A 13,872-nucleotide genomic window follows, 5' to 3' on the forward strand; every position below is an offset into this window, starting at 1 on the left:
GAAATTCATTTCCTTTTGTTTCCCTTTTTGTTTCATTGAGACTTGGTAAAGGTCAGCCAGATGCTTAGGTGTACAACAAATGCTTTGTCAATGCCCCATCATTCCACATCGGTAACAAGTATTATCATGAGCCTTGGAAGGTTGAGCCACATCCTTCCTTTTTACTTGTCTAATTTCATTATGATCTTTCTTTTGAGGATATGGTGTGGATTTCTGATTACAAAAATGTAAGGATTGATATCCTTCACGATAATAAGAATGATTTGTACCACGACCATATTCATTATTGTGGTAGTTATTTTTACCACGACCATATTCATTTCTACCACCACGACCACGTCCACGTTCGCGTTCACAATCACGGGTTGAGGTAACATATGTTTCAGGGATCGGTGTCGATCCAGTTGGACGAGACTGGTGGTTTCTCAACAAAAACTCATTATTTTGCTTTGCCACAAGCAAACATGATATCAACTCTGAATATTTTTTAAATCTACGCTCTTGATATTGTTGTTGCAAGAGTATATTCGAGGCGTGAAATGTGGTAAATGTTTTTTCTAGCAAAAGTTCATCAGTAACAGTATCACCACATAATTTCAATGTAGAGTTGATTTTGAATAGAACAGAATTATATTCAGCCACAGTTTTAAAATCTTGCAACCTCAGTTGCAACCAATCAACCCTGGCTTTTGGGAGGATGATTGTTTTTTGATGATCATATCTTTCTTTCAAATTATTCCACAAACAAAGTGGATCTCTTTTAATGAGGTATTCAGTTTTCAGTTCCTCACTAATATGGCGCCGGAGAAAAATCATGGCATTTGCTTTATCTTGTAATGATGCTTCATTGTCTTCTTTAATTGTGTTACCAAGGCCCATGACATCCAAATGGATCTGAGCATCCAGAATCCAAGATAAATAATTTTTGCCAGAAATATCCAGGGCCACGAATTCCAGCTTTGTCAAATTTGACATTTTCAGAATAATTAGATGTGACAACAATATAAAAATATAATTTAGCATAGTATATAAAATAAAATGACATTAAATGAAATAATAACATAATATAAATTATTTAAATAACAAAGATGGTAAATCCAGCCATAGTAAATAAATTATTAAACAATAAAGGCGGTAAAACCAGCCATAAAACATTAAATAATAAAGGTGGTAAGACCGATCATAATTAGTGGATCAGTAAATAATAAAGGTGGTAGAACCAACCATAGTGTAAGTACTTATATCATTTAAGTGAACAAATTTATTTTATGAACAATAATCTATAATCAAAATTTTCTTACCCTTTGGAGTCAGAAATATTATTTTCTTCGATAAAGCAAACCAACCCAACAATCTATCAAAACTAATATCACAAAATAGATATATAGTTGGGATAGAAAGAGGGAGATAAAGTTTTTTCTTCAAATCTCAGATGGATGGAGCTCGTACTGATAACGTATAATAAATATTTGTATATATATGTATCTATAGAATAATATGTATTATGGAAATAGAATGAAACTTTCACACAAAGAGAGGGGGAGAGAGAGAGAGAGAGAACGAAAAAGAGAGTAGGAGAGAGGAATGAAAAACTTGTATTCCAACATGTATTAAGAGTACATATGCATGGCCTTATATATAGGCACAAAGATTGGCTTCCCTAAGAAGCCACTGCTGCAATCTTCCTTTGTAAGCCTAAAGCCCTGATGCCATGGATGACATAATATATTGTGGGCCCCACATCATTATATACATAACACTAAGCAATTTATTTCACTACTATTGATTTTTACAACGAATGAGATATTCCTTGAGAAATTATTATCTATTATTATCTAATTTTCTAAAACATTTATGTTCTTGAGGTTGAAAGTATGCCTGTTAAAAAATCTCTTTAGGACTTTGTCTTGGGGTGGCACATCTTAGGTTTTTTTTTTTTAAATTTGAACTGTCCATGCTAGTTGGATCGACAAACATAATTTAATAGTTATAGCACCTTGAATTTTTAAAAATTTGGTTGTTTGGACTTGACTTATCTGTGCCCACCATCAGAGACAAATCTATGAAGGGCTCAGCGGGGGCATGCGCCCCCATTGAAAATTTTTATTATTGTATTTTACAATCTTTAATTTATACTTTTTTATATTTATACCCATAAAATTTTGAAATTGCCCCCACTGAAATTATGAAAAAATCCCTCTATATAAATTTACCCCCTTCATATGAATTTCTAAATCCGTCCCTACCCGCTATGCATGCACATGAACCCAAAAATACTATGTAAAATAAATCATTTTTTGATTAATTTTTCATTTGAAGGAAGGCACAAGCAAATTATTGTTACCGTACATCTTGTATTTCAAGTGGAACATAATGTAACAAAGTCCTAATTTAAATAGTTACACTCACATTCCCTTACATTTAAGCATAATTATTCTATTATTTGATTCTAGATTTTTCACCTCACATTCTGGGGATCGAGAGTTCAAATCTCCTTAATACCATCTTTAGAGAAAATTTTCGATAATTACTCAATGCATTTGAGATCTCTTTGGCACCATCTTTAGAGAAAATTTTTCGATAATTTCTCAATGCACGTGGGACAGTGAGATTGCATGTGCTCAATAGTAAATTATGGAGTATTTTAAGAGGCCCGATATCAATCTCGTTGACATAAAAGAAAAAAAAATGCTGAAAATTATGGGGTTAATACATTGTAACAAATTATTCACCTAATAATAGTTAAGTTAAATGATGAAACTTACTCCTTAGCATTACACTTTAACTTCACTGTTAATTCCATAAAATGACTATATGATTTTGCTATGTTGGAGGAAAGAATAAATAAATTAAAAATACCCCAAGATAAATCATTGTTGAAAGTCTTTTGTTTCATAATTATATACTTCAGGCAATGCTTGTGTGGTGGGAAAATTTTGAAAGTTCCAACGTCCATTACAACAAATCAGCACGTGACTTTCTTATCAATACAAAAGAAATACAGTAAAAAATAATTCAATTCTTCCTCCTTATTTTGTGTGCGTGTACAAAAATAAATTATAATCATTATAGCTTTGAAAATTAATGAACCCATCATTATAGGTGAGTGCACAACATGTCAACTGGCGGAAAATGCACTCTCAGCTGTCAAGTAAGAGCTTACAACTGTTTAGTTGACCGTTTTATCTAAATATTAATTATACAATTTATCTTAATTTTACTATTAGTATCAATTTATCATAAAATAAAAAATAAAAAATAAAAAATAAAAAATAAATTTATAATTACTATTTTCTAAAATGATTAACTTATTATAAAATTTTTATTATTTATAATAAAACCTTTAGTAAGAGCTTACAACTGTTTAGTTGACCGTTTTATCTAAATATTAATTATACAATTTATCTTAATTTTACTATTTGTATCAATTTATCATAAAATAAAAAATAAAAAAAAATTTATAATTACTATTTTCTAAAGTGATTAACTTATTATGAAAATTTTATTATTTATAATAAAACCTTTTATACTCACTTTTAAACATTTTTACCATAAAATACATTATTTTTTATGCAATATATTTATGAAAAATTAATAAATACTTAAATAAAAAATACTTTATTTTTTATGCAATATATTCATTAAAATTTAAGATATTATTTAAATTGTTTTAAAATTTTAGACTTAAGATTTTTATTAAAAAAAATTAAAGTTAAATTTATGCAAATTTAATGAAGAATATGACATCAAATTAGTATGATTTTTTTTTTCATTATTTATTTTAATTAAAAAAATAGATTAAATGTAATTCAATAAGAAAGAACATTAACATTTTGCAACTAAATGCATAGTTTGCTGTATTCGTAACCATTTTTCAAGTGTTTGATACTGTTATACACCACACAGATATTTGTCCGAATTAGTCTGCAAACCATGACGAAATACTATTATTTAGTAGATTTTAAGCACAAAATATATTTTAAAGAGATTATTTACAAATTCTGACTTAGTTCAGAAATGTTTAACACTTTACTCTATATTTTATTACATAAATGTATACATTGTCATAAATTTACATGATGACACGTCCAAGAGTGTGTGGTATGGTCCTTCAATTATAAAAATTATAGGGACATGTGTTTGGTTTTAATTTAGACGAGCCTAGTTACGTGGACTGTGAGAGAAATTATTATTCCATACAATGTAAGTACCTCAATTTTCAACCATCTCTCGGGAGTCGTGAATATTCATTGATTCACAAGCCAATAAAGTTTCACCACCACATTCACCATCATTCACGCATTTCCTACCCTTAGATCTCTCCCCATTTCCCTCAGTCAAAAACCCCTCTGACCACTTCCTCTGTAATATTAAGTTTATTTTGGATTCCATTTCAAAACTCACTTCTTTACTTATTTTCTTTCTTATTTTCCCGAGAATCCAACTTCTTCCAACTTCTGGTACCTGTCTTACCTGAAGTTTTCATTTCTTACAGACTTGTATGATCTGGGTTTTCTTCACATTTCATTTTTTTTTTTTTTTAAAAAACTTGAGTTTTCATAATTAGTAATTTATTACAATATATTATTCCATATAGTATTAACATCTTTTGTGTGATCAATACTTTATTTGGTTACTTAGATTACATCAATAGTCTCTACTTTACTGGGATTGGCGTAGAATAACTTTCTCTCTCATCAATCATCTTCATCATCATTAGGGACTGATTTCTGGGTTGGTGTATTGGTGTGTTTGTAATGGATTCTTGCTGTGCAACCTTGAAATTCGATATCCATTTGGGAAAAGTAAGCAAAGTTTTTCCCAACAACATTGTGTGGCCAAATCAATTGTCCAATAACAGTTTGAAATTTGAGAAAAGGGTGTGGAAGATCAAAACTGGGGTTCTTGCTTCTTCTGTTATTGCATCAAACAATGGCAGAGACACTGTGGTATGTTATTTTTCATTATCTAATCCTTGTTTATTGTTTGCCTTGTGTGTTGATTTATCTTTAGTGATTTGCTTGTCATTCTTCCATTGGATTTCAGATTCAATATATACACACACACATGTATATACTAACTTGAAACCATGAGAAATATATATATATATATATATATATATATATATATATATATATATATATATATAGTATGTTATTTTTCATTATCTAATCAATGTTTATTGTTTGCCTTGTGTGTTGATTTATCTTTAGTGATTTGCTTGTCATTCTTCCATTGGATTTCAGATTCAATATATATACACACACATGTATATACTAACTTGAAACCATGAGAAATATATATATATATTGTGAAGTTGTGGCCAGAATTTTGTTTTAGCTGATTTGAATATTTTATGTTATTATTATTAATTTTTTTGTCTTGCGGGTGGTGGACCTGGATTCTAATCTCTATAGAGTGTAAGAAAGTCAAAATAGAGTGTAAGAGAGAAAGGGTTCGGGGTTTGAGAATTTGAAAACTCCGGTGGTTTTTTTAGTACAGTGAAATTAGGTTGTATGCCATATAACATAAATCTTTGTGTATTGGGTGATCAGGGATGAACCCATAAACTCATGTGAGGGGGAGGAGGAAATTCACCCCGGAGCAGGGGCGGACTTAGAACTTTAGGTGAGAGGAGGGGCGGTTAATAATTTCAGGGGGACATTAGCAATATTTTAACGGTATATAGTGAAAAAAGGAAAAAATAGCATGGTATATTAGTAAAAAACTAAAAATTCAGGGGAGCAATTCCCCGCCTCACTTGCTAAGAGGTCCGTCCCTGCCCCGGAGGGTACAACATGGGTCCGTCCTTGTGTGTGATGGATGTCTTTCTATCATTTTTTATTGTGTTTCTGTTTGTTGGTGTTCGTGGTTACATTTATGGTATTCTTTTAATTTTATGATATGAATTTGATTGAATATTTTGCTGGAATTTAAACTCACTCTGAACATTTTAATTTAATTCAGACCATAGATGTACCTAGATATGAGAAAATAAGAGCAAACCCTAAAGATGTGGCTGCAGTCATATTGGGTGGAGGCCCAGGGGATCAGCTCTTTCCTTTGACAAGTAAAACGGCAACACCCGCTGTAAGTAATTACTTGTGCTCCCATGCATGATTACTAAAAGTGACAATAATTATGCACATAATTAATACAAATCTATGCACGTGTTTTAGCATAATTAATAATTAATTTATGTTCAAAGTAGCTGAGTGGTTTGTTTAGGGCTCGAATGTGCCTTCCAACTGTTCATGAATAGTTCAGGTTCTTATTGGCTTCTAAACAGTCTCATAGGTTTTTATACATCTATTTAGTAATAACGAAAGTAACATGATACATAAAATTCGTTAAAAAAGTGATAAAATCAAATAAACAAGTGTGGAAATACATGTTTCACAAGTAATTGAGCTGAGTAGAGCTTATGCTGCACAAGTTCGTCAGGAGTCAAGCTTGAACATATTTTCTGTTCTTCATCTGAGCCGGGCTTGAGTTGCCTAAAGGCTCAAATTGACTCATATACAACTCTATGTTTGTTAGATAATTAAGCCATTTTAGCAAGTTAAATTTTTATTTATTTATTTTTTTTATGTCAATTTAATGATGATTATTGACCTTATATTTTTAAAATTCAGAACATAACAGAATCGTTGCTTTCATTTGATGATTTACCATGATCTCCAGGTTCCAGTTGGAGGATGCTACAGGCTTATAGACATCCCGATGAGCAACTGCATCAACAGCGGAATAAACAAGATTTTTGTACTCACCCAGTTTAATTCTGCTTCCCTCAACCGCCACATTTCCCGTACATATTTTGTAAATGGTGTCAACTTTGGGGATGGATTTGTGGAGGTAACAACCGTTGAGTGAGACAATATGTAATGAGAGATGACAATCAAGAAGAAATCCCCTTACATTGCATTATGTTTGGAAGCATAGAACCGGTGCCTTGGAATTGGAACTGCAATTTTGAACTAATTTTCCTCCAACTCCAATTCCAAGGCAAAAATTTGATGCTACCAAACATATCCTTGGTATATTTCTGAAGATTTTGGTGGATAAAAGTACTTTTGATTTTTTAGCGAGATAAAAGTACATAAATTGTAGTGACACATACAACACTTTGTTTGAATTAGGATATATAATAATTGCAAAGACAACTCGATTGACATTTATTTTTCTAAGGTCTCTGTTGAGAAACTACGCAATTTTCATATACAAAGTTACAAACTGTAATTAACTAACTTTTTTTTTTTTTCTTCCACGGATTATTAGTTCTCAATGTGAAATTTACTTTTCAAACAGGTTCTAGCAGCCACTCAAACACCGGGGGAAGCAGGTACGGAGTGGTTCCAAGGGACTGCAGATGCTGTAAGGCAATTTATATGGGTGTTTGAGGTGGGAATATGAATTTTGAATCATAGATACTCTTATCATCTTCAGAAATATGATCTGAATCAATGAATTTCAGCAAAGTTACTTTGTTGCTCATTCGACTTGATATTGAACCTGATGGAATTTCACTGATTCTTGTAGGATGCCAAGAACAAGAACATTGAGAACATACTGATCTTGTCGGGAGATCAACTTTATCGTATGGACTATATGGATTTTGTGCAGGTACAATTTACGGACTTAATGGAATGGACTACTATTTTTAACTTCTCTCAAGTCGTGCTAATTTTTTTGCAATGCACCACAGAATCACATCAACCGAAATGCTGATATTACGGTTTCATGTGTACCAGTTGGTGATAGGTCCGTTGCTATACTTCAAAATAAGATCTCTGTTTGTTGATTTTGATATTATGGGTATATTTAATTGTTTAAGATTCTCTAATCAATTTTGCTGCTTTTATATGCATACAGACACACACACACTTTTGGTTGAATATTTTTGAAATTGTTCCTTTTGCAATGAAGTGATAGAAGGGGAAGAAAAAGAAAGACAAAGAATTATAATTATTGTTATTATTTATTATGATTATTTTATACGACAATTATTAGATTCCATATCAGTTTGAGTTTCTTCTGTTCTGTAGCCGTGCATCAGATTATGGATTGATGAAGATTGACAGCGGAGGACGAATCATCCAGTTTGCTGAAAAACCCAAGGCTTCTGATCTAACAGCAATGGTAAGAAATCTGATGCTCAAACCTACTTCGTTTCGTACAGTTTTCTAGGTAGTTATTAGAACTTATCATACATAGTATCTATACATAAGCTTGTTAATTTAAGGAGAATTTTGTTAAAAAATAAAAAATCAATATGCAACCTTCAAAGGAATACATTTATCAGGATCATTACAATATCACCAAAATCTCGTAAAAGATGAAATCAAGCTGATCGCAGTATTTACATGCTCCTTTTCTTTTTCCTGGGCTTTTGTACAGAAACATGAAGAACATTTAGCTTATAGGGATCATTCTGTGTAACTTGCGAGTCATTATCTCTCTCAACAAGTACCAAATTGTGTTGCTTTGACCTCTTTTTGCAGGGTTCAGTGCATAAATCAGAAGAGCCCAAGTTTATCTTTATTAATTAATTAAAGATACCTACTAAAATTAGATTTCAATATACTAATGTTTGGTTTTAGCTCTGCACATCGTTAAGCAGATAGTTTTCTTTTACTTCTGCACATCATTACGGAAATAGCTAGTTTTCTTCTATTGTTAATAGTTCCTGTTGGCTTATGCAGAAAGTGGATACCACTCTCCTAGGGTTGTCTCCGCAAGATGCTGTGAAGACACCATACATTGCTTCAATGGGAGTCTATGTATTTAAGACACAGATTTTATTGAATCTTCTGAGGTGGAGACATCCCACATCAAATGACTTCGGATCTGAAATCATTCCTTCAGCTGTGAAGGAGCGCAACGTCCAAGTAAGAAAAGAAGCTCTAGAATTTGAATATTTTTGTCAAAACTATTCTTCAAGGCTTGAACACACTCCTTTCCCAAACAGTTTCCTTCCCCTCCGCCAAAAACAAAAAGAAATAGGAAAAGAAAGAAAAAGAAATCCAAGAGATTTAATCATACTCCATATTCAAACCATGTGTTTTTTTTTTTTTGGTTTTACCTTGGAAGAAACACACTTTTTTTTTTTGCTTACACCCGGGCTCAAACCCCTCCCATCCTCTTTGAGGATGGGGAAGTTATATGATTGGGATAGATGCGCTTTGGTATATTCAAATCACGTGGTCATCCATTTTAGTTGTTTTTACCCTATGCATCAAATGAACTAAATGTCTAAAGATGGAAAAGGTGATATTATATATGTATACACTGACAGGCATACATATTCAGAGACTATTGGGAGGACATTGGGACAATAAAGTCTTTCTATGATGCAAATTTAGCCCTTACAGAAGAGGTTGGTTTTTTGTTTTTTTGTTTTTAAATGACAATAACAGTTTTTGAGTTTCATATATATATATATATTGGTTCTCCATTTTTACTAGTTTATTTGAATTTTGAACTGATGATTGCGAAGATCATAATGCTACTATCTAATGCAGCTTCCAATGTTCGAATTTTATGACCCGAAGACACCATTCTTCACTTCTCCTCTATTTTTACCTCCAACCAAAGTTGATAAATGCCGGGTATGTGGTATACTAGATCTATTTTTGGCTCCTTTGAATTTTCTTCGTCTTATGGTTAGTCGGGTTTTACAGATTAAGGATGCAATAATATCACATGGGTGCTTCTTGCGAGAATGTAGCATTGACCACTCCATCGTGGGTGAGCGCTCACGTTTAAACAATGGTGTTGAGCTTAAGGTGAGGTCATGACCGTCTCCAAATTTCTTTTTCCTAAACACAAATGGAAGCCTCTGAGAAAAGAACAATGTCTTTTGAGATTTTCCTATGATGAGTTGAGTTTGAGTGCCGACATGTTTTTATCTTTTTTATTATTTCTTCTTTTTAGGATTCCTTTATGATGGGGGCAGACTATTACCAAACAGAATCTGAAATCGCCTCTTTGTTAGCTGAGGGTAAGGTCCCGGTTGGGATTGGAAGGAATACAAAGATGAGGTAAATGGACAACGATACAGAAATTTGTAAACATACATGGAAACTCAGACCATCAAGTTCTTATCCTAATGTGTGTGTGTGTGTGTGTGTTTTCTTTCTGAAGGAACTGTATAATTGACAAGAATGCAAAGGTAGGAAAAGATGTTATCATCATGAACAAAGATGTAAGCATTGCTGTCTGTGCTTTTAAATCTTCTCTCTCCCTATAACTTCTCAGAAAATATATATGTCAAAAAGTACAAATCTTCACCTTACTCATCTTCTTTCATTTCTCTTATTGTTCTTAGGGCATTCAAGAAGCAGATAGACCAGAGGAAGGATTCTACATTCGGTCAGGGATCACAATTATATTAGAGAAGGCAACGATTAGCGATGGAATGGTTATATAAATGTATCTATAATTTCCAGAAACTAGTTGATGAGGGTATTGAATAAGATCAGGGGGACGGCAAACGCCCGCGGGGGCTACCTGTTATTAGTAAGAAGGAAGTGGCACTAGTCATGCTGCATGTAAACAAGAAGCTCCTTCATTACATATAAAAAGGAGGCATATAAAGAGCTAAGCTTATAGCTTATGGCTTATAGCTCAGATAAATTACTTGCAAGATTTGAGGGCTACACCAACTTGCTATTTTCTACCCTTGTAGAGGAGATTGGCCTCTTATAGTAGTGTTAAAAATTCTGTTTGTAGCAATTATTAGGAATAACCATAGTGGCTTGAATGAAGCTTGTATCAAACTTCTCTGTTGATTTACAATAAATCACAATCTATATACAAGTGCTCGGTACATTTACAACAACTATCAAGTCTTTTTTTTTTTTCCCAATTATTTGGGATTGGCTACAAGAATCTTCTATTTTCATTTCGTTGTTTATATTCACATTCATCGTGATAAAATTTTACTCTTCACATGTTAGTTGTCAAAGATACCTAACACAACCCTCCTTTATCTGGGCGAAAAAAAAATACAGTGGGAGTTAAATGCTCAGTGCATGTAGCCCAAATTACAAACCTGAAACTCTTCAGCCATTCTGCTGGAGGAACCCACAGATTACATAGACTGGCGTAGTAAATTTGGAAGTGTCTATGCAACGGTGACATTTTTAGGGTTGATTTCAAAAAGTTTCGTCATACTATTTCACTTTTTGTAATTAACATTACTATGTTAATTTTAAAGTAAATTGTGTCAAATAAACATCCTAATCTTAGTGTTACTGATGCGAAATTATTAAAATGAGCTTATTTATGTTTAAATAAAAAAAGAGTAGAAAAATGATAGTTTCATGAAATATGAAAAGGATATTATAAATTTTTTAGTCAAATAAATTACGTGGAACGCAGGTAACTAATGACAAAGAAAAATTAAAAGTAGTCATTTAATATGGAATTTTTTTTTTAAGAATTCAGTAATAAAAATTGAATAATATACAAAGATTTATGTAATTTGTCCATGTCCTTTCTTTTATCAAGATGAATGACTTGTTATTGTATAGTATAATATATTAAAAACTTGACAAGGGTACAACTTCAATAGTCATATATATATATATATATAGTGACGGCGTGGTTTTCAAATCCAATGCGTCCTGTGATGACTCGAAAGATGACCCCGATAGCGGATCCAGAATGTGGCAGCGACATTTTAAAAACGGGTAAATACAACTCTAGGGGTAAAATGGTCTTTTCAAAATAGAAGTGGGTGCTACTGTGCACACCATTAGAAAGACAACAAAAAATTAACAAATCTAGACTTAAGAATCACTTAATTTGGAGTTCGGACGAAAAAAATATCGAAGTTCAAAGTTTACGAAAAACTTGACAAAGGAGTGCAGGTGCAAACAATGGCCTGACAACCATAAAATTTTTGAAAAATGTAGCAATTTGAGGGTCCAAGTTACTTGTAGGAAGAAGAGCATGTGTATACTCTAAAGTTTTAAGTGTCATGCAAATTCAATATAGATTAATACAAAGGATCATTTCACCTAACGTCTAAGTTATAAGGTGAACTAAGGGATCATCTTAAACTACTCTAAGCAATTGAAATGAAAAATATTATACACAAGTATACTAAATAACTTTAGAACTTAAAGAAAACCAAAATCACAAGTCACAATTAAGCATTAGTTGTCAACTTGGAATTGAATGCAAAATCAAGTAGCCGAATATCTTGGACATCAAATTCCGGAATATAACCAAGACGTAAGCAGTTAATCGGGCTACTAACCCACGGGAACAACCCAAGTGCGCACTATAATGTAGGAAGAACTCTTATCTCCAGTACTAGAGCTTTACTCTAGCCATGTCAATTTTGTAACATCCTAAGTGTTTCCAAAATCAAGAATATAAGTCCATAACTTATACAGAAGTAAATAAAGCATAAAAACCATGTTTCATGCACAAGTAGGGTTGAAACCACACAAACCACGTCTTAGGGTTTCAAGTTTAAAATGACATACGAAATGTCGAATCTTCAATATGCGATTCATTACACCAACAAGGCATTTAAATATCGAATCTTTAATGTGCGATTCATTATACCAACAAGGCATTTAAATATCGAATCTTCAATGTGCGATTCGTAAAACCAAAAATTATATCACATATAACTAAATTAATTACTAAAGTAGCTTAAATACTAAATTAACAATAATATAGTAATAAGCTTGTAAAGTAATCATTAGTGATATTCTACAAAAATTCATTAGCACATCACTTATGAAATCTCTAGAATTTAATAAGCTACTAATAAAATAAAAATAATCTACATGAATTTTCATATTATAACAACATGAAATTCTAAGATTTAGTAATCTACTAAATTAAATATCATCTCTTCACAAGACATATATCTTAGACATGCTTTAAATCATTAACTAGAAGTCAAGAATATAGAGTCTGATGCAATCCTACAATTAAACAAGCATGCATAACACATATATTAAATTCCAAAAACATCTAAAACACTAAGGAGATTAACATACTACAACCCCCGCCTTACTGGAGTAGTAAATTTGGAAGTGTCTTTATGCAACGGTGACATTTTTAGGGTTGATTTCAAAAAGTTTCGTCATACTATTTCACTTTTTGTAATTAACATTACTGTGTTAATTTTAAAGTAAATTGTGTCAAATAAACATCCTAATCTTAGTGTTACTGATGTGAAATTATTAAAATGAGCTTATTTATGTTTAAATAAAAAAAAAAGTAGAAAAATGATAGTTTCATGAAATATGAAAAGGATATGATAAATTTTTAGTCAAATAAATTACTTGGAACGCATGTAACTAATGGCAAAGATAAATTAAAAATAGTCATTTAATATGGAATTTTTTTTTTTTTTTAGAATTTAGTAATAAAAATTGAATAATATACAAGGATTTATGTAATTTGTCCATTTCTTTTATGGACAAAAATCGTCTCCTTTGCGCCTCTCACTGGAAGGTGTCCAGTGAGGGTAAAATTGCTGAGGTGGCGCTTGAGCTAAAATAGAATTTAACCATATTAACAGAGTATGTATATACAATATTTATTCATTGGTCTTTGGTGCCAGCCGTTCTCAACTTTTCATTTTCCATTTTCCATTTGAAACTCCCTCATAACATCTTCTTCCAAATTCTCTTCCAGACAAAAGAGAACAAAGCTCTCTCTCCTCCTAACCATGAAATTTGATTTAAGGTTTTGTACCACACGCAAATAAGAATAGCCAAGACAAGCATCAATTCTTCAATTCATCTTCTTTTTTGTGTTGGGTGAAAGATTGAGTTTTTTAGGGTTTTGATTTGGTTATTTTTTAGTTTTTTATTGTGGAAACATTGATATTATGTTTAATTT

At 31.9% G+C, this 13,872-nt stretch overlaps 1 protein-coding gene across 1 annotated transcript; it reads left to right on the top strand.

Annotated features, from left to right (window-relative positions):
• The first annotated feature begins 4,219 nt into the window (after window positions 1-4,219).
• Window positions 4,220-10,999, top strand: LOC132300630 (glucose-1-phosphate adenylyltransferase large subunit 1-like). Its single transcript, XM_059797809.1, has 14 exons — window positions 4,220-4,949; window positions 5,968-6,090; window positions 6,685-6,855; window positions 7,309-7,401; window positions 7,540-7,623; window positions 7,706-7,761; window positions 8,046-8,139; window positions 8,703-8,888; window positions 9,296-9,376; window positions 9,522-9,608; window positions 9,681-9,785; window positions 9,934-10,040; window positions 10,144-10,204; window positions 10,328-10,999. Exons 1-14 carry the CDS (start codon window positions 4,758-4,760, stop codon window positions 10,427-10,429), a joined length of 1,542 nt encoding a protein of 513 aa, XP_059653792.1. The 5' UTR covers window positions 4,220-4,757; the 3' UTR covers window positions 10,430-10,999.
• The last annotated feature ends 2,873 nt before the right edge of the window (window positions 11,000-13,872 follow it).

Source organism: Cornus florida, unplaced genomic scaffold (genome assembly GCF_030987335.1).
Source record: "Cornus florida cultivar Cherokee Brave unplaced genomic scaffold, ASM3098733v1 CherokeeBrave_3.0.0_Hap2_Chr03, whole genome shotgun sequence".
Lineage (NCBI taxonomy): Eukaryota > Viridiplantae > Streptophyta > Magnoliopsida > Cornales > Cornaceae > Cornus > Cornus florida.